The sequence below is a fragment of the Macaca nemestrina genome, chromosome 13 (assembly GCF_043159975.1).
Source record: "Macaca nemestrina isolate mMacNem1 chromosome 13, mMacNem.hap1, whole genome shotgun sequence".
NCBI classification, from domain to species: domain Eukaryota; kingdom Metazoa; phylum Chordata; class Mammalia; order Primates; family Cercopithecidae; genus Macaca; species Macaca nemestrina.
The window spans coordinates 3,685,738-3,711,880 of NC_092137.1; the positions used below are offsets into that span (position 1 = coordinate 3,685,738).

The 26,143-nt window shown below is 46.2% G+C and overlaps 1 protein-coding gene and 1 long non-coding RNA gene across 6 annotated transcripts; one reads left to right on the forward strand and one right to left on the reverse strand.

Moving 5' to 3' along the window:
* Positions 1-956: 956 nt before the first annotated feature.
* Positions 957-17,046, reverse strand: LOC105497577 (ribonuclease H1). 5 transcript variants are annotated; one of them, XM_071076167.1, is made up of 9 exons: positions 16,907-16,925; positions 16,474-16,572; positions 15,165-15,280; positions 9,786-9,950; positions 8,004-8,103; positions 4,455-4,509; positions 4,034-4,118; positions 3,312-3,436; positions 957-1,244 (listed from the first exon to the last, which is right to left on the reverse strand). In XM_071076167.1, the coding sequence occupies exons 2-9, from the start codon at positions 16,521-16,523 to the stop codon at positions 1,158-1,160; spliced, it is 783 nt and encodes a 260-aa protein (XP_070932268.1). In that variant the 5' UTR covers positions 16,524-16,572; positions 16,907-16,925; the 3' UTR covers positions 957-1,157. The 5 variants fall into 5 exon arrangements, with proteins under 5 accessions (XP_070932268.1, XP_011767061.3, XP_011767062.2 ...); XM_011768759.3 differs by lacking the exon at positions 16,474-16,572 and having other exon boundaries at positions 16,907-17,046; XM_011768760.3 differs by lacking the exon at positions 16,907-16,925 and having other exon boundaries at positions 16,474-16,664.
* Positions 16,658-25,405, forward strand: LOC139357756 (uncharacterized). The gene is made up of 3 exons (XR_011611408.1): positions 16,658-16,814; positions 19,662-20,267; positions 25,016-25,405. It is a non-coding gene; the product is annotated as an uncharacterized lncRNA (long non-coding RNA).
* The last annotated feature ends 738 nt before the right edge of the window (positions 25,406-26,143 follow it).

A 26,143-nucleotide genomic window follows, 5' to 3' on the forward strand; every position in this document is an offset into this window, starting at 1 on the left:
TCTGGGGTATCTGGCAAAGTACTATTTCTTCCCTGGGTGGTGGACACAAAGGTATTCACCTTACAATCATAATCATTCATAAGCTATACATTTGTTTTGTGTTACTTCCTGTATGTTTTTATGATAAAAGTGTTTAAAACTAAATAAATAATCATGTCAAACTGTTATTATTATTATTTTTTGAGACAGAGTCTTACTCTGTCACCCAGGTTGGAGTGCAGTGGCGCAATCTCGGCTCACTGCAACCTCCGCCTCCTTGGTTCAAGTGATTCTTGTGCCTCAGTCTCCCAAGCAGCTGGGACTACAGACCCATGCCACCATACCTGAATACTTTTTGTATTTTTAGTAGAGACAGGGTTTCGTCATGTTGGCCAAGCTGGTCTCAAACTCCTGACCAAGTGATCTGCCCACTTTGGCCTCCCAAAGTGCTGAGATTACAGAAGTGAGCCACCGTGCCAAACCAGTTTTTTTTTTTAAATTTGCACAGTTTTAAACAAAAGAGTCAAATAGATTTTTGAAATATTTCTTGATACATTCTAGTCTTTACAAGTCATAGCTGTTCCTAGAGAATGGCTTAGCAGCCAGGGTCGCCTGCAGGCAGGCTTTGCCCTATACTAAGTGCCCAGCAAGCAGGCACATGGGGCTGAGACCCAGCCTACGCCCTGCCCACTGAGCTGCGCGCCCAAGCCCCGGGCAGCATGTTTCTCTAAGGTACCCATGGGCACAAGTCACCTATACAAGCAGCAGGCTCAGTCCTGTCGACTGGATGGTAAATGGAAGCTTCCAGATCACTTCTAGATTTCTGAGTTGCATCTTTTAACCAATGGTTTTTTGATTTATCAAAATATAAGCCACAGAATTTTAGGCCATTTGCCTTGCTTGCCTGCAATAAAACAAGCAAGAACAGTATCGAACCCAGTAAATATAATGCAGAAATCTCACATAATTCTCCAATCTCAAAGATGTTCAATTTATTATATACTTAACCATTTTTTATGAAAACGTGTCACAGAAGGCCACTGTGCCTGATTCCGTGTGAAAGACGCATCTGCCCATCACCGCGATGGTCCCACCTGCAGGCTGTCTTCCACACCAGTAAGCACAAGCAGCAAGACAGCCACTGGCTCAAGTTCTCCCAAGGACTAAAGTCACATGGCTCAGTCTTCCAATTGTTTAGCTCCTTTTCTGGCTAATCTATCAGCTTCTTCATTGCCTATAAATCCCGAATGACCAGGAACGTGCATCTGTTAAGATAAATGTTTTCCTTTTATTTTTACTCATCTTTACATAAGCAACACACGACTATATTCTCACCATAAAAAAACATTCAGAACAGACTGCATAGCGTAAGCTCAACTTCGACGCTCCTCTCCCCAAACGTGATCCTCAGCAGCACACTGTTGATTCTTCATGCGTTTACGCAACGGATGTATTTACAAACATTCCATTTTGTTTTTCTACAAATTGGATTTTACCGTTCATATTGCTATTTCCTCCCCCACTTATCAATGGGACTTGATAAGCTTTCCAGGCAAAACACATGTATGTACAGATGGGTGGACGGATATGTATGCAACACACACACACATGCTTCCCTTGCAGTGCTGTCAGAAAAACTAATGTACTTATTTAACTACTGTCTACATTTACGTTGCCAAAGCAAATTTACACATCAGGCTACCAAACTGTTATCAGTGGTTCCGGGAAGGCAGACCAAGGCAGGGTTGAGACAATGGTTGCAGTTTAATTTGTTCTGTATTGCTTAAAAAACACTTTTTAATAAACACGATCTATAATTTTAAAAAATGCTTCCATCTTGGAATAAAAGTTCTATTACCAAGGCTTTAATCACACAACCTTACTATTGTTTGAAACAAAATACACTGATAGTTTTATTTAACATTATGATGCATTCCAAAGAAACAAACAGGGTGACATACAGCTGTCATAGTAATGTCATGTGCTCAGATTAGGTGTTAGTTTGTGTTCTTAACAAAATGTAAGTTTTGTAGAGCATCCCTCAAACCACACTGCCTATGTATTCTATGCCTAGTGATACTCTCACTAAAACTGCATTACTTGTGGTTGCAGTGAGCTGAGATTGCGCCACTGCACTCCAGCCTGGGCAACAGTGCGAGACTCTGTCTCAAAACAATAAATAAAAGTTTGACATGATTATTTATTTAGTTGTAAACCTTTTTATCATAAAATAAAAATATATAGGAAGTGACACAAAACAAATGTAATCCCAGTACTTTGAAAGGCCAAGACAGGTGGATCGTTTGAGGTTAAGAGTTCAAGACCAGCCTGGGTAACATGACAAAACCCCATCGCTACTAAAAATACAAACATTAGCCAGGTGTGTGGGCATATGCCTGTAATCCCAGACACCTGGGAGGCTGAGGCATGAGAATCACCTGGGCCCAGAAGGCAGAGGTTGTAATGAGATCACGCCACAGCCCGGGGTGACAGAGTGAGACTCTGTCTCAAAAACCACACCAAACCAAACCAAAAAACCATATTACTTGTATGATAAGGGAAAGAATCAAATGTGTATATGTGGGTGGGTTTGTTTTTCTGACACAGGCTCTTGCTCTGTCGCCCAGGCTAGAGTACAGTGGTAAAATCTTGGCTCATTGCAACTTTGACCTCCCCAGCTCAAGTCATCCTCCCACCTCAGCATCCTGAGTAACCAGACTACAGGCATGCACCACTACACCTGGCTAATTTTTTATTTTTTCTAGAAACAGAGTCTTACTATGTTATCCAGGCTGGTCTTGAACTTCTGGGCTCAAGGAGTCAGCCCATTTGGGCCTCCTAAAGTGCTGGATTACAGGTGTGAACCATTGTGCCCAGCCTCAAATAGTTTTATTTTTTTGAGACAGAGTCTTGGGGTCTCATATCGTTGCTCAGGCTGGAGTGCAGGGGCGCGATCTCGGCTCACTGCAATCTCGGCCTCCTGGGTTCAAGTGATTCTCCTGCCTCAGCCTTCTGAGTAGCTGGGACTACAGGCGCACACCACCATGCCTGGCTAGTTTTTGTATTTTTTAATAGAGATGGAGTTTCACCATACTGGCCAGGCTGGTCTTGAACTCCTGACCTTGTGATCCACCCACCTCAGCCTCCCAAAGTGCTGGGATTACAGGCATGAGAAACTGTGCCCGGCCTCAAATATGTTTTAATATACATTATGATATTAATTGCATGGAAATTGTTATGTCATGAAATCACTTACATAAACCACTAATCTCTAGTAAACTTAGCTTATTTGGTCATAATAGCCATAAGACATGAACATTTAAGATACTCACCCACTGAATGTCCATCCCCTGGGTGAGCCTCTCCAGTGCCACGAAGTCCTCCTTGTTGATCACCTCTTTCCCTGCACTTGTCTTCCACCCATTTTCCTTCCAACTTTGAACCCAGTTAGTTATACCTACCAAAATGCATGATCACTGGTGAGTCAATCTTGAGTGTCCTGCCTTTTTCACCTCCTTAGTCTTACCTCTTATAATTGATCCCACTTGTATTCTGAGTCTCCATCCTTGACTCTTCACTTCCTTAGCTGGCCTCAGTGCTTTAGCTTTTGGCACAGCCTGAAATACCCGCTTCTCTTCCCCTTCCCCTAACTTGTATTCTACCTACAGCTGTCAGCTTAAGATGTCATTTTTCCCAGGAGCCTTCCCCAGTCTCATAAGCATCCCCTACATGCTCCTATTCAGGGCATTTCCCAAAGAAGCAGTCAACACGCCATCTTAAGTGACTTATACACACACAGACTAGAAGTAACACTAGAGCAGAGCCACTTCCACTTCTCACTGCACCTCCAGTGCCTGGCGAAGAAATAAGCACGTGGAAAACATCAGAGCAGCAGAAGGCAGACTCCAAAATCCTCACTCTTTGCTTGATACCTGACACACCAATGTCATCCCCCTCACCGTTCCCATTTGGGTCCTGCCCTGTTACAACACCTCCTACCAATTTCCCTTCACAGTTACTGGAAAAACAGAAGAAATCAAATGTGAAAGCTTACCGTTTATAGTAAACATACTGTCTGTATACAGAACCAGTTTACTGATGTTTTGAGCCTTTGCTTGTTCAATGGCTTTGCAGGCTGCCTTGAAAAGACAAGTCGATAGTCATGCTACAGAAAATGTTCAACTTTGACATTACTGAGGTTCAAAAGTACTTCAAAATTGAAACATCCCCTCTGTACTGTGAAGATCGTATTCTCTGTATGAAACACTACTATACATACAATTCTCCTGTGCAGACATCTATCTGAAATAAGTTTTTACAATTTTTCTACAAAATTCCTATTTTTCAAAATTGCTATTAAACCAACGTCTCTTCTTCAAATATCTTGTATATATAAGTAGAAAAAAAAAGAATTAGTTTATAAGTTCATACTCAACGCTCAAAAATGAGAGGCTTAAATGTATCTGATAACTTACATGAATTTCTGCTCTTTGGTTTGTCTGTCGCCCAGGAAGTCTAATGCCTACATTTCTGTTTCAAAACAGTACAAAAGAAAATAAAATTATAAAGTGAATTCTCAAAGTGATTCTTCTTAATGGATAACAAACTAGTATGTATACTTATTTGAAATATAAAAGTATCATATAAAAATCAAACTAACGGAGAGACTCCCACAAGCAGAGAGGAGCAAACAGGTTTCCACACTCGGGCACGTTCTGACTCTCATGGGTTCCACTAGGGCAGAGGAAGTAAGAGCTAGTTCTCTGCGGACCCTGGGTTAGGCCCTATGGCTGCAGCAGGAAGAATCCCAGGAGAAAACTCAGGAAGAAGAATGTAGAGTGAGGTTTCAGACTGAAATTACTAAAAACCTCCAGGAAGTAAAATAGGAAAATGAAATCAAGGAACCAGAAAAAACCCTCAGACAAGTTATTTAAAATTTGGGGTCACCAGGAGATCCAGTGTTTCCTAAAAGAATGAGCAATTTTTGGGCCAGGCGTGGTGGCTCACACCTGTAATCCCAGCACTTTGGGAGGACAAGGTGGGAGGATTGCGTGAGCCCACAAATTTGAGAACAGCCTGGACAACATAGTGAGACCTCATCTCTACTTAAAAAAAAAAAAAAGAAATTAGCTGGGCATGGTGGTGTGGACCTATAGTCCCAGTCACTCGGGAGGCTGAGGCAGGAGGATTACTTAAGCCTGGGAGTTTGAGGCTGCAGTGAGCTATGATCATGCTACTGCACTCCAGCCCGGGCAATAGAGTGACACCCTGTCTCATTAATAAATAATAACAAGCAAACAAAAAAGAATGGGCATTTTTTGAATGCAAAGAAGTTGAGGCAGAAGAAGAATAAATGGTCTAAAGCAGGGGTCCCCAACCCCCAGGCCATGTACTGGTACCAGTCTGTGGCCTAAGAACCAGACTGCACAGCAGGAGAGAGGTGGGCAAGCCAGCGAGGCTTCATCAGTGTTTACAGCCACTCCCCATCACTCACATTACCACCTGAGCTCAGCCTCCTGTCAGATCGGCAGTGGCACTAGATGTGCACAGGAGCATGAACCCTACCTTGAACTGTGCACCCAAGGATCTGGGTTACGCACTCCTTATGAAAATCTACTGCCTGATCATCTATCACTGTCCCATCACCCCAGATGGGACCGTCTAACTGCAGGGAAACAAGCTCAGGGCTCTTAGTGATTCTAGGAGCAAGTTGTAAAATTCTTTCATTATACATTACAAGGTAATAATAATAAAGTACACAATAAACGAAAGTATGCTTGAATCATCCCAAAACCATCCTTCCGCCCCATGCCCTGTGGAAAAATCGTCTTCCACAAAACTGACCCCTGGTGCCAAAAAGGTTGGAGATTGCTGGTCTAAATCAAGTGCCCAGCATCTCAAACACAGGCACAGAAAGAAGAGCTGGTAACAATGTCCCCAGACGGGAAGTCTGAAGGATTCCTACTGAACTGCCCACGAGGCCAACCTGAGGCCCAGGAGCCTCCATGGCCCCGTGCTTCCAAAGGGGCCACACACACGATTCTGGATACAAACAAACAGACAATGTCTGTCCTTCCAGCTTCTGAGAACCAGCCCCAGGTCTGTGCCATCCCATTTGCTTTGAGGCGCAGCTCCCAGCCCAGCCATGATCTCCATGGAGGATCCTCAGGTATCCAGATGGGACCCTGGAACATGAACCCTCTGCGGTCAGCTCTAGTTATGTTTCCTGCCATACTCCCCGTAGCCCCCAGCAGAAACAGAAGCAGCTGATGTCTTCTGACTCTGATCCAAACCCTCAACTTACAGACAATTAGAACCTAGATCTTGAAATTCTGTATGAAAGACAACAGAATAGCAATTGTATCCACTGCGGTACAACCCCATCCTCTCCCAGCCCAGTGTGATGACAGTAAAATATGAAATCGATGAGGGAAAAAAAAAAAATCAAACCCACAATATTAACACTTTGTTGAAAAACACCATGGTATGGTATCATAGAAGGAACACCAGACCAGAAGTCAGAAGTCAGGAGTGAAGTTGAATTTCTGGACCTGAGAGGCATTAGCATGTATCCTGGGCAAGCGCTAAGCCCACGGATACTCAGTGCGACCCACGCTTGCCTCCTCTTCCAGAGTTCCAAGCTAAAATGAAATGGTAACGTGAAAGAAAGTAAAAGAACTTTGTAAACTGTACAGTGCAACAGAAATGTAAAGTGGTATTATTATGGAATAATTACATCAAATCTGCCTCACAGCATTCGTGGGCACAGGTAAATACTGGAGAATGCAGGTCGGCATCGGTGCATGGTGATTTTGCAGAGCTGAAATTTGTCCTCTACACTGAATCTTAGGGCTACCCGCTACAGTTCAAGTTCATTCACATCCAGGGGCTAGGTGTGTTTGGATAATCGTACTTCACTTCACCCTGTGTGCCTTCTGAAACACAAAGCATCACCTCGAAGACAGTCTGGTGATGTGACGGCTTCCAAGTCCGGAGACTGCCCCCTTGTGCATGCCTCCCAAGACCATCTCCCAGTGTGCCATGTGACTGCAGAGTCAAGAGGAAGTGAGGTCACATCAGCAAGACTAAGCTACTAAAAACCTCCAAGAAGTAAAGGAGGAAATGAAATCATGGAACCAAAAAATCCTCAGACAAGTTATTTAAAATGGGGGTCACCAGGAGATCCAGTTTCCTAAAAGAATGAGCAATTTTTGGGCCAGGGTGGTGGCTCACACCTGTGATCTCAGCGCTTTGGGAGGACAAAGCGGAAGGATCACGTGAGCCCAGAAATGTGAGCCCAGCCTGGGCTACATAGTGAGACCTCATCTCTACTAAAAAAAAGACTCCTCTTGGGAGGAGGCTGAAGTGGGCAGATCACGAGGTCAGGAGATCAAGACCATCCTGGCTAACACAGTGAAACCCCGTCTCTACTAAGAATACAAAAAATTCGCCGGGCATGGTGGCAGGTGCCTGTAGTCCCAGCTACTCGGGAGGCTGAGGCAGGAGAACGGCGTGAACCTGAGAAGCGGAGCTTGTAGTGAGCCAAGATCGTGCCACTGCACTCTAGCCTGGGTGACAGAGTGACTCCATCTCAAAAAAAAAAAAAAAAAGACTCCTCCACAGGGCAAGAAAGAAATGCCAAAGCCAGGTGTGGTGGCTCACGCCCGTAATCCCAACACTCCGAGAGGCCAAGGTGGGAGGATTACTTGAGCCCAGAAGGTTGAGGCTGCAGTGAGCTGTGTTTGTGCCACTGTGCTCCATCCTGGGCAACAGAGTGAGACCCTGTCTTTAAAAAAAAAAAAAAAAAAAAAAAAAGCAAAGGAAGTAAAGCTGAGGTACCTGACATTCTGAGAAGCAATGCCGCTTAGCCCTAACACGAACCAAAGCTGCTCCTCTGCTACCCGCTGCCAGAGCTATTCATCTGCAGGTTTTCCCAATAATCAAATAATAAGCAGATCCCGCCTCATCTTTTCACAAGTCGTGGAACATGATTCAGTAAAACTCCGCTTGCTTTGTTTACTTACAAAGGATGGCCCGGCCCCCAGTAAACGCCGATTCCCGCTCGTGGCCTTCTACGCCCATTACTGGAGCAGCAGCCATCAGTGTAGACGACAACAAAGTCTCCTGTGGGAAAAGAGAAGTAAATACTGCTGGGCTGACCTTACTGAAAACTGAAATTCACCTCAAAAATCCCCTAGGTCGAGTTAGCATTTTAACCCGAGGGCATTTTATAGCGCTGCAGACGTTTCCTCTCTGGGTAAACGTGCTCAATTCCTTACGAGGGGGCACCTACCATCTATGCTAGGAATCCGCTTACATTTTGATCTGGTAGGCCAGGCAGGTTCAGGGCGAAGGCAGTCACTCTGTCAAACTAGGGCCTGCTGCAAAGAACTACTGTTCACAACCCACACTGAGGGTTCAAAGGACAATGACTCTGTCTCCATGGCAGGGTCACCTTCACTCCCAGGGAGCATCCTCCCAGAGACAAGCAGTGCCTCAGCGTGACGGTGACCCTGCCTGCCAGAGGGCCCAGTCTCCTGACCAGGGCTGGTCCAATTTCTTCCCTGGTATATTTGCCGCTAGTTAAATATGGTTCCTGTCTTTGCTTCTTTCCCTCTTGATAGAGGGTGTGATTGACACACCAATGCTATAAAGAACAAGGTAAAAAAGGACGGATGGGGGCACTCTCAGGCCACTGACCAGGACACTTCAGCAGTGTGGTGGGAGCAGAGGTCAGGTTGCAAAGTGTTAAAAGAGCTGGGCGAGAGGGCAAATAGAGGTGACATGCGCAGGAAGTGGAAGTATGTGTCCGAAGGACGGCAAACTGAGCTCAGCGGTGGCGAAGGGGCAGGGATGGGGACGTGCTCCTCACAGGAGCGGGGCTGAGAGCCAAGGGGAGTGTGGGTGTCGGGCACGGCTCCTCAGTTCAGCTGGAACTTGACTGTATGAGAACGACTACAAACTTGCCACCCAGCGACTGAACTGTCTCAGGAGCCAGCACCTGCCACCCGCCATGTTCCAGGCCACTGAGCCTCCAGCAATGGTCAGTGCCTGGAAATGGCTCATCTCCCTGCGACTCCACAAATCTTTGCTTCAATTCCTTCTAGTAAATCACCAAATAAAGAATACTTGTTTGATCTTTTTTTACATAACTGCAAAACGTATCTATAAATAATACAGCTTGGCAAAACATTTTCTACTGGTTTCCCTTGAATTAAATTAGAACCTATAAATATACTGATTTATATTTTTTAATGCTACTTATTTCTATTTTCTGCTCATATGTGTAAAAGACACAAAGGAGACTTCTATTCTGTGAGTCACTAAATACATACAACTGATTCCTGGAGTGAAAGGTAGTAGAAAAGTTCACTACTACTTTGCTTCTCAGGATAAAATAGAATCTCCTGTTTTTCAAAGATTGGGTATGAAAGGTTAAAATGCTGGTGCTAATCAATCATAACAAGCAGCGGCGTGCGGGGTGTTTCTTATTTGAAAAAGCTGGAGTCTTCATATTTTATCTTAATAACGTTAAGTACTGCATGCACAGGGAGCACTGGTATTTCAGAAGATTACGGTTGTTCATTTACATGTAAGGGTTTTCCTAAGAACATTCGAAAGTTTAATTCTGCACCACTTGATCAATTACAAAATAATGGCCTTAGTGATTTCTAAATAATCTTTACACATAAGAATGAAGATAATAAACATCAGCTCAAACTCTCCCCATTAAGTGGGAAACACCTTTTACACATAACATGCTCATGATGGTTCTATTAAAATTTGAAAACCCAAGGAAGATGTACCCATGTAGGAAAACGTGTCTCTGCTAACTGGAGGCGCCGGCTCCATGCTCGGCTTCATGTGCTTTGCATACGGCTCTGCGCTTTCATCTCCATCTCCATCCAGTGGCTCACGGAGTCGCTTGCTGGCTTTCATTTGCAATTCTTGTCCATGTTGATTTTCCTGCCCTGAAAGACAGAGTCCACTAGGGAGCTGGAAACAATGAACATAACACGAAATGCTAGAGAATGAAGACACTCAGTCTTATTTAGTATCATTAAATCAGACTTAAAAACACCCTCCGGATGTGGCCCTACAACGAGGGAAACGAGGCAATGACCCCCTCCGCGCCGCCCCGACCCCCCCTCCGCGCCGCCCCGACCCCCCCTCCGCGCCGCCCCGACCCCCCCTCCGCGCCGCCCCGACCCCCCCTCCGCGCCGCCCCGACCCCCGCTCCGCGCCGCCCCGACTCCCCTCCGCGCCACCCCAGCCCCCCCTCCGCGCCGCCCCGACTCCCCTCCGCGCCACCCCAGCCCCCCCTCCACGCCGCCCCGACTCCCCTCCGCGCCGCCCCAGCCCCCCCTCCACGCCGCCCGACTCCCCTCCGCGCCGCCCCAACCCCCTCCACGCCATCTCAACCCCCTCCACGCCATCTCAGACTTACAAGGGAATGACCCCATTCACACCATCTCAGACTTTGATACTCTGAGAAATAACTCTAAATTTTTCAAGATAAGTTTGGTAAAGACAATGTGAAGACAATAGCAAGGCTTCTGTTGAAAGTAAAATCTGGTTGGTTGGGTGCAGTGGCTCACACCTATAATCCAAGCACTTTGGGAGGCCGAGGTGGGTGGATCACCTGAGGTTAGGAGCTCCAGACCAGCCTGACCAACATGGAGAAACCCCATCTCTACTAAAAATACAAAATTAGGCAGGAGTGGTGGCGCATGCCTGTAATTCCAGCTACTTGGGAGGCTGAGGCAGGAGAATTGCCTGAACCTGGGAGGTGGGGAGGTGGACGTTGCAGTGAGCCAAGATTGCGCCATTGTACTCCAGCCTGGACAACAAGAGTGATATTCCGTCTCAAAGAAAAAAAAAATAAAAGAAAGTAAAGTGTGGTTTTGATGGAGATAATGATACCAAGAGTTCTTGACCCTTTAGAGATCATGGACAGTTTGAAAAAAAAGGGGCTCTTTCTCCAGGAAAAACATGGTCCAAAATTGTGTATATAACATGAGTGGTGTTGCTGGGCGCAGTGGTGCATGCCTACAGTTCCAGCTACTTAGGAGGCTGATATATGAGTATCGCTTGAGCCCAGGAGTTTGAGTCCAATCTGGCCAACATAGTGAGACTCTTTTGCTTAAAAATAAATAAATCTAAAAAAACATGAGTCATGGCCATGGTTCAGCCCTTCCCTGCCTCAAATACAACTACATGGACACTAAATTAAGAACCTCTAGGAGGGCTTAGAGGGTACAGGTTAGTCTAGCTTGAATAAACAGATAATGGGACATATTAAGAAAGGGAAACAGGCTGGGAGGCCGAGGTGGGCAGATCATTTGCGGTTAGGAGTTCAAGACCCGCCTGGTCAACATGGTAAAATCCCATCTCTACTAAAAATACAAAAATTAGCCAGGCGTGGTGGCGCATGCCTATAATCACAGCTACTTGGAAGGGTGAGGCAGGAGAATGGCATGAACCAGGGAGGTGGAGATTGCAGTGAGCTGAGATCACGCCACGGCACTCCAGCCTGGGCAACAGAGGGAGACTCCATCTCAAAAAGAGAAGGAAACAGAGACCAGAAACTAAAAGGAAGCAACTGGGTCCCTTCGGGGGGGCGCTCTTGCAGTTCTTCTTTTGCAACAAAGTTTTTCTTCAGGGTGTACTCAAAGTTAATCCCAAATCGATTTTTTTTTTTTTTTTTTTTTTTTTTTTTTGAGACAGAGTCTCGCTCTGTGCCCAGGCTGGAGTACAGTGGCGCAATCTCAGCTCACTGAAACTTCCGCCTCCCTGGTTCAAGCAGTTCTCTGCCGCAGCCTCCCAAGTAGCTGGGATTACAGGCACCCACCACCACGCCTGGCTAATTTTTTTTTTGTATTTTTAGTAGAGATGGGGTTTTACCATCTTGGCCAGGCTGGTCTTGAACTCCTGACCTTGTGATCCGCCCGCCTTGGCCTCCCAGAGTGCTGGGATTACAGGTGTGAGCCACCGTGCCCAGTCCCAAAGAGATTCTTAATACCATCTCGGGGTTATCTGGGAAGGGCCCATATCTCACTCACTGGGTAATATTATGGAAACTGAAGTAGAATCACTAAATTAGACCACGACTCAAAACACCAGAGTTTCAATTTGTGTTATACCTTTTATCAGCTGTGAACTCTGTCAACTGAATTAAACCCTCTGGGCTTCTGTAAAATGAAGCCCTGGGCTAGATGATCTGAAATGACTTTTGCCACACTATCATTTTATGGTGTAAAAATAAAGACACAGGAGCCACCACCTACCTGCAAACAACCCTAACCCAACACTACAGGATTCACCTCCAGCTCTCAACTCCTAAACCAAGGATGAAGAAATGGGGCACAAACAGAACACCTACTAGAAAGGCACAAGACAAATCTCCAGCCTAGTGGAGCTTCTCAACCCACACCTCTCGGAGCACTCAGGGAGCCTGAGCGACACTTGACTGTGATCAGCCCGGCTGTCAGCAACGCCGGCGTTTCCACTGCCAGGTTTCATTATCACACACTCACCTCCAAAACCTGCCTCTAGGTGCTCTACTGAAGTAAACACAAATACTCCGCTCCAGGTCAAAGTGTCATTTCGTAGAACCCTAACACTGATATAAACACTGGCTTTACCTACTGTAACAGAGATAGACACTTTCTACAGGACAAGACTTTGAAACCCTAACACTGATACAAATACTGGCTTCACCTACTGTAACAGAGATGGACACTTTCTACAGAACAGACAAGACTTTGAAGGAGGAAAAAACCACACTTGTCAGTTAAGTTTTACTTCACAAAATTGTGGTTTTTAAGTAAATTAACCTTAAATCAGCTTATATAAACCATAAGAACCAGCAAATAGCTCAATAATTCTAAAATAAGGATAAAAGTACTGTTAAAAAACAAAAAACTGTCAAAGAGGCTAATGCTTTTTCTTTGATACAGATCTGAATCATTAAAGGCACTAAATCTCAATTTATAGTCTTAAGTCACTGACTAGGAGATCTCTGAAGTTTTAAGAAACAGATTCACAAGGAACTAGCTTGCTTTAAGATTTAGAGTACTAAATAAAAACAGAAACATACTTATATTGGCAGAACTGAGATACAAATAAATTACTCATTGGTTAAAAACAAAAAATTCGTGAAAAGGAAAATTATGAAAAGGAAGTATCAGAAACCCAGCAAAGAAGGAAAGAGCCATATTTTCAAACCTGCTTTCTGTCTCAAACTGATTTTTCCATCTGGTGGAAAAATGAACAGCTGTAACAGCAAGGATGAGGCTCAGCATTACTGCCTCCATTCTCCCCTGACATCCCCGTGGTGGCATCGTACAGGCTGAGAGAACTATGGGAAGAATTTATAGTTTAAAGCAAGTAGGACAGTGTCCTTTCCCAAAACTAACCCCCAAGGAGATAAAGAGGGAGCACACACAAGTAACAATGTTATGTTGAAGACTTATAGGAGCATCATGGCCTGACCAAGGACAGAGAAGTTTCACAATCCCCTTGAACCCTCGCTGCCATCCGGATGTCTGTGCTCATCGGTCACCTCCTGATCTCACCTCCGCCTTTCTTTCCCCTTCCCTTAACATAGAAGAAGTCTCCAGTTCTATTAACTTAAGATGGTTCTTCAGGACATTAGTCCACCATCTTCTTGGCTTGGTGGCTCTCGGAAAAGTTGCCTTCCTTGCCCCAACACCTTGTCTCTCAGCTTATGGGCTGTCACTGCAGTAAGCAGTAAGAACTGTCACATCGAGGAGCCTTGTTCATGTGTCCTCATTCTCAAACAAGCAGAACCTCCTTTAAAAGCTATTGAAGAGTGAGAGGATGGAGCAGATGCACTAAGTGAGGGTCGCCCCTGCTTTGGAAACTAACTCTTCAGGGCTCCATTCTGGACATAACCTTCCTCTCTCTGAATTGTGCTTTGTCCAGGATTGTTATGATGATTCAAAGGAGCAGTTGTTCAGTGTTCAGGCAGGCATCTCAGTGGCCTCCAGAGAGGCTGTTCAAGATAAGGTAATTAAAATTATGCTCTGCTCAGTTTTAATTTGCTGTAGTAAAAAGTTTGTAAGTAACATTCATGTAAGAGCACTTCCTCAGTGTAGATCCAGAAATACTTTTAAAATCTTGTGCTCTAAAGTTGTCACCCACTCATCTGAGTCTGCATAATGGGCTTTAAACTTCAAATTATATTGGGCATTAATCTTATATTGGGCTTTAAACTTTGAATAACCATACTTTATATAACACATAAAATTGGAAGAAACTGGCCAGGCATGGTGGCTCATGCCTGGAATCCTAACACTTTGGGAGGCCAAGGCAGGTGAATCACTTGAGGTCAGGAGTTCAAGACCAGCTTGGCCGATATGGTGAAATCCCATCTCTACTAAAAAAAATACAAAAATTAGCCGGGTGTGGTGGCACGCACCTGTAATCCCAGCTACTAGGGAAGCTGAAGCAGCAGAATCACTTGAACCCAGGAAGCAGGGATTGCAGTGAGCCAAGATTGTGACACTGCACTCCAGCCTGGGCAACAGAGTGAGACTCTGTCTCACGGAAGGAAAAAAAAAAAAAATTCAGATTGTGTGACTCTGTCCTCAATAAAAAGGAAACACCATAAAGGTGCATGCCATGAAAGAACCACACTCATTCCTATAAACTGTAGCCCATTCAGTCTAATAACTATGCAAGTTTTTTTTTTTTTTTTTTTTTGACAAGTCTTGCCCTGTCACCCAGGCTAGAGTGCAGTGGCGCAATCTTGGCTCACTGCAGCCTCCACCTCCCGGGCTCAAGCAATTCTCCCGCCTCAGCCTCCCAAGTAGCTGGGATTACAGGTGCACGCCACCACACCCAGCTAATTTTTGCATTTTAGTAGAAACGGAATTTCATCATGTTGGCCAGGCTGGACAAGTATTTTTTTTAAAAGACAAGGAATTATGGCATAAAAGGCTGAATGGAACAGGAGAACTGAGTCCTGGCTTATCCCTAATACTGTAAGTAATATGAACCACTATTTGTAACTGCTTTCAGCCTGTTCTAATTTGTAAAATGAAAATGATCACTCGAGGTTCTCTACATGCCTAGAGGGTAGCTATATAGATCAAATGCCATCTGGCATATGAAAGCCTTTGAATAGGTTAAAATGTCAGACTGACATGAGAGGTGACTACCTTCTGAAACTTCTGGGCTTGCAGATTTCCTGACAAAGGTCCAGGCCTCATCCTCTGTGGCAAACTTCTTAAATCTGGCAGCAGGAAACCGGTCCACCTGTGCTTTGCACTCATTCCTGGAAAAGATGTGCAATGTTATTTCCTCTTTCCCTAACTTATCCCCTTTTTTATTAAGATTCTTAAAGTTGGAAATACAGTTGTCCCTTGGTATCTGAGGGAGACGGATTCCAGGAAGTCCTCCACCCCCATCACAGATACCAACACCAGAGGAGGCTTAAGTCCTTTGCATAAAATGGTGTATTTGCACATAACCTACACACATCTTCTTGTATGCTTTAAATCATCTCCAGTTTATAATACCTAATACAATGTATACAGTTGTTGTACTGCCTTTTGATGGGTAGTTTAAAACTGTATTCTATTTTTATTTTTTCCAAATATTTTTGATCTAGGGTTAGCTGAAACTGAGGATGCAAACTGGATATGGAGGACCAATTTTAGTGTGAAAAGGGCAGAATCATGCCTTATAGTTTCATCCTGCACGTCAGACTCTACACCTGTGTTCTACTGTATGCCAGCCAGCACACCAGCACCGTAAGGCTTTCGTCAAACTCAAAGCGTAACAAAATACCGGGGTCTTTGAAAAAAATATTAACCATTTCATTACGACAAAAAGGTCAACTTCTGAGATGCTTCTTCCTCAACACTATAGCTGCCGTGGAACACAGTAACGACCTCTGGTATCTTGTAGTGGGAAGAGTTCTGGTGGTAGAGGCAGAACACCTGGGCTGAAGTCCTTTCTCTGTCAGTTCGTGCCCTGGGAACTTCCTGACCACAGGAACTACACCTGCAAGTGAGAATGATCCCTCTCACCTCCAAGGGTTGTTACAAGGATCCAACTGCAAATACTGGCTTATTCGAATTGACCTTTTTAAAAAGGGAAGATTAGATTAGGTACTGAGTTCCAGTCCCAATTTAGCTGGTACGGAAAATCTGGTAATGGGGGTTAGTTCTCAGGGCGTGTCACTTTTTGTTGTACTTTAACTGCAACAAAGATGCAGGATTAAACACAGGGTTTATTAGGCCACCCCTTTCCAAACAAGTCTTCGGCGCGGTCCAGTCCCCGGCCGTGAGCCTCCTGGAACCCCGCCGGCCGAGCAGGAATACGAGGCGGTCCCCCGACCACCCACAGCCATGGCGCGCGGCACAGACTAGACCCGCCAGGCTCCCGCCGCCAGGGTTAGCCGAGTTCCGGCCTCCCCTCGACCCCGGTGCCGACAGGGAGGCGCCTAGGCGGGCGGGCACTCACCAGGTCAGAAAGACCCCGGTCTTGCGGCCCCTCCTCACGGCATAGAACATCCCGAACCCGCGAGAGCCGCAACGGCAGGACACGGCGGCCAAGGCGACTCTGTGGGCCAGGAACACAAGCCAGCTCATCGCTCACTCCCGGCACCGGGAAGCATTTGGACTCCCGGCCCAGCGTGGGCGCGACCCCGCAGCGCTCACCACCGCACTTCCGTCCGCGGCGCGGAAAGATGACGCACGTCTGGGCGGAGTCCTGATGAGAGCCGGGGCCTAAGGAGGGGAGGGGTCGCCGGGCGGAGCCTGGAGCCCGGTCCCTGACGAGCCCAAACTCGTCAACTTCTATCGGTACTTGAAGAAGCGGGGCGAGGGCTGAGGTCCCGAAGGCGGGCGAGGTCTGGGATGGGGCGGGGCCCATGGGAGCGGGGCCTTAGACGCACCTAACCGGGCTGAAGCCCTGAGCCCCGCAGAGAAAGGTCGAGATGGACCGTGTGGGCCCCTTCTCTCCCCGCCGCCAGGCCGCCGTTCGGGGGCCAAGCCCCGGCGCGCTCGGGTCACCGCGGGAAGCCCTTGAACCCCCTGGCGCCCGGCGCCCACGTGCGGTAACCGCGGCTCCTCGAGAGCTCCCGGGATGCGGATCTGTAGTCAGGGCTGTGGCCAAATGAATGAATGCACATTTTTTAGTGGGAAGAAAGATGTTAGGATTCATGAATTAGAATAAGCACAAAGGAGGGCGAGAGGGGAGGCCGTGGAAGCCGCATTCCTCGCCTTGCCCCGGGCGCACACCCCCGAAGGGTCGCGTCCCCTCCCTGCTCCACTGCACGTGGGTGTTTAACCAGGGCGTGTCCAGTGCCTCAAGCACCACGACCCGGGAGAAAACTGAGTTGAGAAGGCAGCTTTTAGAATTCTGCTCCCTATTTGACCTTTTGCTCTGTAAGCAAATCAAGTTATTTTAAAAGTCTCCATGGGTTGGCGGGGCGCAATGGCTCACGCCTGTAATCTCAGCACTTTGGGAGGTCAAGGCGGGTGGATCACCAGGTCAGGAAATCGAGACCATCCTGACCAATATGATGAAACCCCAGCTCTACTAAAAATACAGAAGTTAGCCGGGCGTGGTCGCCTGCGCCTGTAGCTACTCTGGAGGCTGAAGCAGGAGAATCGCTTGAACTCCGAGAGGTGGAGGTTGCATCTGGGCGACAGAGTGAGATTCCGTCTCAAAAAAAAAAAAAGTCTCCTTTGGCAAACACTGTTTATCCAATTATTTTTAAACCACTTTTCTTTAATTTTCTTAAGGTCTTCTAACAAGCCTTTTGCACACCGGCCATGTGTTTTGTCAGGCCCTGGGGGTGAAGGTGAGAAAGTCGAGAATCCCTGGAGATAACACATCAGCAAATAGTGCGCAGGCAGAACAAGCTGTTGGAGGAGAGAGAGACACAGAGCAAAGAAGCAACTGCACCTGGAGGGTCGGGAGGGCCTCACATCAGAACGCCTAAGCAAATACAGTTTTCAAGGATAATAATTTTTTTAAAATTTCATTCGCATGAATTAGACAGAAAGAAGCAGGACATTCTAGGAAGAAGGAACCGCCCAGGCAAAAGCGACGCGTAGATTGGCATGGTCAGTTTTTGTGTTCCTCTGTGAAATCAAAGAACATCTTTTTTTTTTTTTTTTTTTTGACGGAGTCTCGCTGTGTCGCCCAGGCTGGAGTGCAGTGGCACGATGCACAATCGGGGCTTACTGCAACCTCCACCTCCCGGGTTCAAGCAATTTTCCTGCCTCAGCCTCCCAAGTAGCTGGGATTACAGGTGCCTGCCACCACGCCTGGCTAACTTTTATGTATTTTTAGTAGAGACGGAGTTACACCATGTTGGCCAGGCTGGTTTTGAACTCCTGACCTCAAGTGATCCGCCTGCCTTGGCCTCCTAAAGTGCTAGGATTACAGGCATTAGCCACTGCGCCCGGCCAAAGAACATCAATTTTAAACAGTTCAGCTTTCCTAATTTTAATTTAAATTGGCCATAGCTTTCATTCCTCATTCCTACCTATTGCACTTCAAGACAGATTCTTATTTTAAAATAAAAAGACACACACAGCTGTCCCTAAAGTCCATTGATGACTGATCATCCTACCCTTGTGTAGGTATCTGAGGAAGCCCAGAGATGCCCAGGAAGGCTCTCAAGATGACCCAACAGCTGCCCCCACCCCACCCGCATATCTGGGGGTTGACCTACCAAGGGCTTGCTTTTCTATGCATACCAGTTGGTCCTGTATCACAAGGACTCATCTTCCCTGAGAAGTCCTAGGTTGGAATTACCTGAGGATGTTTGCAGGATCATCCACATGACTTTCCATAGTGCCAAAACCCTCTCTCTTCCTTCCCCTTCCCTTCCTTCCCTCCTTCCGTCCTTCCCTCCTTCCTCTCTCTTTCCTTCTTTTCTTCTTCCTTCTTTCTCCCTTCCTTCCTTCCTTTCTTTCCTTCTTTTTCTTTCTTTCCCTTCTTTCTTTCTTTTCTTTCCTTTTCTTCTTTTCTCTTTTTTCAGGGTCTTACTCCAACACCCAGGCTAGAGTGCAGTGGCGTGATCTTGGCTCACTGCAACCTCTGCCTCCTGGGTTCAAGCGATTCTCCTGCCTCAGCATCCTGAGTAGCTGGAGTTACAGGCATGCACCACCATGCCCAGCTAATTTTTGAATTTTTAGAGACAAGGTTTCATCATGTTGGCCAGGCTGGTCTTGAACTCCTGACCTCAAGTGATCTGCCCAACTCGGCCTCCCAAAGTGTTGGGATTACAGGCGCAAGCCACCGCGCCTGGCTGCCAAAACTATTTATTTTGACTTTTCATTGACTGGTTACTCCTGAAAATCTTTTTTATCTTAATCTCTGGCTTAAAGAAATATAGGATATTTCTTATCCTGAGCAAACACAGGATCAGAAATCAGAAGATGAGTGTATATGTGGTCTCAGTCACTTAGCTCCTTCGAAACTTAATTTTCTCTACTGAAAAAAAAAAACAATGGGAGTGATAATTCCCACTGCAAAAGGCTTTTGTTTTGAGGATGAGATTTTAGATGAAATAATAAATGTATGCATAGCCTATTCCTGACACATGACATAAACTCAAATAAAAGTCGCTATTGCCATTATCTATTATACTCTGTAAATTAGGAATAACAAAACCATTTCTGCTTATTTCTCAGGGTCCATTCAAGAATTGTGTCCACAATATACCAGGCAGTCGTCTAGACCTGCATCGTCTAATGCCCACCTCAGCCTCCCAAAGTGTTAGGATTACAGGCGTGAGCCACCACACCCTGCCTGCATGTGGCTATTGAGATGTGCTGTATGATACACAACAGACTTTGAAGATTCAGTGTGAAAAACAAAAAGAATTTTAAGGGGGGGCGTCGAGGGGAGGCAGAGCATTAGAACAAATAGCTAATGTATGCAGGGCTTAAAACCTAGATAACAGGTTGATGAGTGCAGCAAACCACCATGGCACACATTTATCTATGTAACACCTACATGTTCTGCACTTGTATCTTGGAACTTAAAGTAAAATTAGAAAAAAGTAATAATAAAAGCCAACATGGCATTCATTACTGCCAAAAAAACAAAACACATTGTTAATTTTGTATATTGATCACAGGTTGAACTGATAATATTTTGAATACACTGGGTTAAAGAAATACATTTAAAATTAGTGGCTGGGCACAGTGGCTCATGCCTGTAACCCCAGCACTTTGGGAGGCTGAGGCAGGTGAATCACCTGAGGTCAGGAGTTTGAGACGAGTCTGGCCAACATGGTAAAACCCCATTTCTACTAAAAATACAAAAATTAGCTGGGTGTGGTGGTGGGTTCCTGTAATCCCAACTACTTGGGAGGCTAAGGCAGGAGAATCGCTGGAACCCGGGAGGCAGAGGTTACAGTAAGCCGAGATTGTGCCACTGCACTCCAGCCTGGGTGACAGAGTGAGACTCCATCTCAATAATAATAATAATAATAATGAAATTATTTGTTGCTGTTTTACTTTTCAAATGTGACCACCAGAAAAGTTTAAAAGGCTTGTGTGACATCATTGAATGGCGCTGTTCTAAACATGGGTAAGACATTGCAGAGCTTCGGTTGCAGGACAGAGAATGAAATAAACCCGTAAGACAGAGAAGTGACTGATCATGGCTGCTAGGGCGTTTACAGCATAGGCCGGTGACGGGAACGAGGAGCGTGGGGATGAGAGCCGATGTGGGCGAGAGTGCGTGCAACGCGGGGTCAGGCGTTGGATTCATCTCCCAGGAGTTGAAAAAGGTGGCGTTCCTGTTCTTTATTGGCATTGCTTGTGACACTGAGGACTGCCCCTCTTCCTGAAGAGGTCGGTCAGGAAAATTTTTTGTTAACTTTTATTTTAGATTTGAGGGTCCATGTGCAGGTTTGTTTTATGAGTAAACTCATGTCATGGGGGATTGTGTACAGATAATTTCATCACCCAGGAATAAGCCTAGTACCCGATAGGTATTTTTTCGGATCCTCTCCCTCCTCCCATCCTCCACCCTCAGGTAGGCCCCAGTGCCCACCGTTCTCCTCCTAATATCCCTGTGTTCTCACTGTGGAGCTCCCATGTATAAGTGAGAACATGCGGTGTTCGGTTTTCTGTTTCTGCCTTAGTTTGCCTCCAGTTCTATCCATGGTGCTGCAAAGGACATGATCTCGTTCCTTTTTATGGCTTCATGGTATTCCACAATGTATATGTATTACATTTGCTTTATCAAGTCTACTGTGGATGGGCGTTTATGTTGATTCCATGTCTTTGCTATCATGAATAGTGTTGCAGTGAACATACACCTGCATGTGTCTTTATGGCAGAACGATTTAGATTCCTCTGGGTATATACCCAGCCATGGGATTGCTGGGTTGAATGGAAGTTCTGTTTTAAGTTATTTGCAGAATCACTATGCTGCTTTCCACAATGGTTGAACTAATTTGTACTCCCAATATTATATTGTCTGTAGCTGAGAAAGCTGAAATGTAAAGATTAAGTCACTTGCCCTCAGACATGTAGACAGGAAGTGGTACAGCCAGGACTCAAACCTGCCTCCAAAGTCCATCCTCCTAAACCTAAGTCATGGTTTTCAAAGTGTGGTCCTTGGACCAGCAGCAATAGCACCACCTGGGCACTTGTTAGACATGGAAATTCTGGGCCTTACCCTGGACCTTAGCATGGGGATCCCTGGGGGTGGAGCCCAGCGGTTTGTGTTTGGGCAGCCCCAGCTGACTCTGACGCACCATCCGGTTGGAGGCCACGGTGCGTGATGGTCCCTGCCCTGTGGCAGCTGGCCTCCCTCCTTCATTTCTGTTATTCCATCTCCTTCTTACAACAACCCTGGGAGCCCGGCAGGGCAGATGTCGATTTTATTTAACAGATGAAGAAACTGAGCCTTGAGGTTTTATGACTTACCCAAAGTCATCGCATTAGTTTTGGAACTGAAACTTCAATGGCAGATCTTCTGGCTGTTGGTCTGAGGCTGTAACTAGCACCCACAAGGACTCTGGGAGCAGCAAGGTCAGAGCAGGGGCTAGTGCTTCATTTCGCTGCCTCTAGTGAAGGAGGAGAGGGGTCCCAGAGCACGGCTTCTTCTCCGTTGGTATGACCCATGATAGCTGGGCGCTTACTCTGATGTGCTGATGAGATTCCGCCTTATCCCCTGCAAGCCATTTGTGCTGTGCTAGGATTAAACAGTACAGTTTGGAACCTTAGCTGCCCACACCCTGAGGGCCAATCATGCAGAACCCACAGGAAATCTCAGGGCGGAAGTCGTTTGCCATAAACGTCCATTTCCTAATTTTTTGTTGTCGTGACAGGGTCTTGCTCTGTTGCCAAGGCTGGAGTGCATTAGTGCAATCATAGCACACTGTAGCCTCAAGCTCCTGGGCTCAAGTCATCTTTCCACCTCTACCTCCAAAATAACTGGTACTACAGGTGTGCGCCTCCTGTATAATTAAAAAAAAAAAAAAAAAATGTTTTGAGGCCGGGCGCGGTGACTCACGCCTGTAATCCCAGCACTTTGGGAGGCTGAGGCGGGGGATCATGAGGTCAAGAGATCAAGACCATCCTGGCCAACATAGTGAAACCCCGTCTGTACTAAAAATACAAAAAATTAGCCAGGCGTGGTGGCAGGCGCCTGTAATCCCAGTTACTTGGGAGGCCAAGGCAGGAGAATCGCTTAAACCCAGGAGGTAGAGCTTGCAGTGAGCCAAGATGGTGCCATTGCACTCCAGCCTGGGCAAAAATAGTGAAACTCCATCTAAAAAAAAAAAAAAAAAAAAAAGTTTTGAGGTTACAGGGAGCTATGATCACACTACTACACTCCAGTCTAGACAACAGAACGAGACCCTGTCTCCGGAAAAAAAATTCTTTGTAGAGACAAAGTTTCACTATATTGCTCAGGCTGGACTCAAACTCCTGGCCTCAAGCAATCCTACTGTACTGGCCTCTCAAAGGGCTGGGATTCCAGGCGGGAGCCACTGTGCTAAGCCTCCATTTCCTGATGCAACTCCATCCATAATCGCATTCCATCCATTATTCAACAATCCCCACACCTTCACCTCCTGCCATGACCCATGACGCCTAAGGTTGGGGAGGGAGAACTTCACTATGGTGCAGGCAATGTGGGGGTCACCTTAGCCACAGAGAACCTAAAAAGAGTGATCAAGCCTCACCTGAGGTTGGGAGTTCGAGGACAGCCTGACCAACATGTGAAACTCCGTGTCTACTAAAAATACAAAATTAGCCGGGTGTGGTGGCATGTGCCTGTAATCCCAGCTACATGGGAGTCTGAGGCAGGAGAATCTCTTGAACCCAGGAGGCGGAGGTTGCAGTGAGCCGAGATCGCACCACTGCATTCCAGCCTAGGCAACAAGTGTGTAACTCCATCTCAAAAAAAAAAAAAAAAGTGATCAAGCGACTGAAAGTCAGAGTGCTCTGTTATTATAACCGAGCACTGGGAATTCTAAACACTGTCAGTGATACTCTTCCCAGAAAAAAAACTCTCCTGTAATTATATGTGTATAATTCCATTTTTATGCCTAATCTTTTAATGAACATGTCTTACGTGGGAATTAATCCCAAGGGCTCCCAGCTATGCACTTGGTTCCAACACATCTTCATTCAGCCACAGGTAAGTTGATTGGGTTCAGAAGCAGAGTGCTGGGTTCAGAAGCAGAGTGCTAGCTTCAGGCACAGTCTGATCCAACTCATGGGCACCGCAACCTCCTGCATTTAAACAGCAGGTTTGAAGTAAACCACGGTAGCACTGTGACTATAAAGACAAACAAGGAGCACTTGCTTTACTTCACTTCATTCTATGTGATCACCTGTGCTTAAAATTTGAATCAGTGAAACAGGGCAGTGGGAACTGCAAGGTGAAATATTTCTGTTACAATGAGGATTTTAGCTCATATATTACGTATTTTACTAAATTTGAATAATGTCTTTAAAACTGAAATTTAGCCGGGAGCAGTGGCTCACGCCTATAATCCCAACACTTTGGGAGGCTGAGGCAGATGGATCACGAGGTCAGGAGTTCGAGACCAGCCTGGCCAATATGGTGAAAACCCGTCTCTACTAAAAATACAAAAATTAGCCGGGTGTGGTGGTGCGGGGCTGTAGTCCCAGCTACTCAGGAGGCTGAGGCAGAAGAAATGCTAGAACCTGGGGAGCCGAGATCGCGCCACTGCACTCCAGCCTGGGCAACAGAGTAAGACTGTCTCAAAAAAAAATTAAATAAATAAATAAATAAATAAAATAACATTGAAATTTATTTTTTTTTGGCCAGGTACGTTGGCTCATGCTTTGGGAGGTCAACAGAGGAGGATTACTCGAGGCCAGGAGTTTGAGACCAGCCTGGGCAACATATGAGACCCTGTCTCTACAAAAAAATTTAAAACCTAGCCAAGCATGCCTGTGGTCCTAACTTCTTGGGAGGCTGAGGTGGGAGGATTGCTTAAGCCTGGGAGGCTAAGGCTGCGGTGAGCCGTGATTGCACTACTGTACTCCAGCCCGGGCAACAGAGTGAGGCCTTGTCTCAAAAGAAAAAAAAAAAAAAAAAGAAAAAAGAAAAAAAGGAAAGAAATGTATTGCTTTTTAAAAGTATAATTGTTGGTTGTTTTGTTTTGTTTTGTTTTTGAGATGGAGTTTCACTCTCATCACCCAGACTGGCATGCTGTGGCACGATCTCCACTCACTGCAACCTCCACCTCCCGTGTTCTAGCGATTCTCCTGCCTCAGTCTCCCCAGTAGCTGGGATTACAAGCACCCGCCACCACGCCCAGCTAATTATTGTATTTTTAGTAGAGGGGGGTTTCGCCATGTTGGCCAGGCTGGTCTCTAATTCCTGAGCTCAGGTGATCTACCTGAGGCCTCCCAAAGTGCTGGGAGTGCAGGGGTGAGCCACCATGCTCTGCCAATTTTTGGTTTTAAACCCAAAGAATAATTAGGAAAATGATGATTATTCCTATTACACGATTATAACTGAAAATATTTTTGTTGAATGGATACAGGTGCTGAAATAGTGCATTCTCGGTGTCAAACGGATGCTTGGAATGGATGGATAGATTGGATACCTGGTCCCTCCAAATCTCATGTTGAAATCTGACTCCCGGTGTTGGTGGTGGAGCCTATCTCGAGTCTTGGGGTCATGTGCCTCTTGGTACCATCCTCTTGTCCCCTCGGGAAGGAGTGAGTTCTTGCTCTGTTAGTTTTTGCCAGAGCTGATGTTGAAATGAGCCTGGCACCTCCAACACTCCTCTCTTCCTTCCTCTCTTGCCATCTGATGCCAGCTCCCCTTCCCCTTCTGCCATGAGTGGAAGCACCCTGAGGGACTCACTGGAAGCAAATGCTGGCATCATACTTCTTGTACGGCCTGCAGAACCTTGAGCCAAATAAACCTCTTTTCTTCATAAGTTACCCAGCCTCGAGTATTCCTTTATAGCAACACACACAGGCTCGGACAGAACGCAGAACGCCACTGCTGCCTCCCCAACCCCTGTGAGTCCTTCCACGTACACACCCCCCTCGCAATCGGCTCGCTGTGGGAGGACTCTGCAGTTTACCCACTGAGACTGAATAGCAGTAGACACGCCCCCTGGTGCCCGAGGAACGGTTGGTTGGTACATTACTGTGCTAATGGCACTTTAATTGCAGTCTTTCGGGGACAAGGAATTTTTGTGTTTTACCCCAGTAAATGACAGGCCCTAAAGTAAACTGCGAAGGAGGACAACGCCAGCAAAAGTTTGAGGCCTGGCGCTCTGTTCAGTAAGGCTTTGTGTGGTGATTTACCTGCTCCAAACCTGAGTTTCCTCACTGGCAAAATGGGGTAAAGTTCCTGGTGCACAAACACCACAGAATTGCTGTGGAGGTCAAGTGGCATTGTCAATGTGACACCCTGGAGAACTAAATGATGAAGACAAAGGTGTGTGTGGGAACCGTTTTCACCCAGTCCTCTCCTGCTCGCCACCTCTCTCTGAGCTGGGACGTTCACATGCATTGACTTTGGATTCCAGCTCTACGTTTGCTGGTTGTGTGCATCTGGTGCGTTGCTCCAATTCTGTTCTCTCCTGTGAAAAAATGGAGATAATTGGCCAGGCGCGGTGGCTCACTCCTGTAATCCCAGCACTATGGGAGGCCAA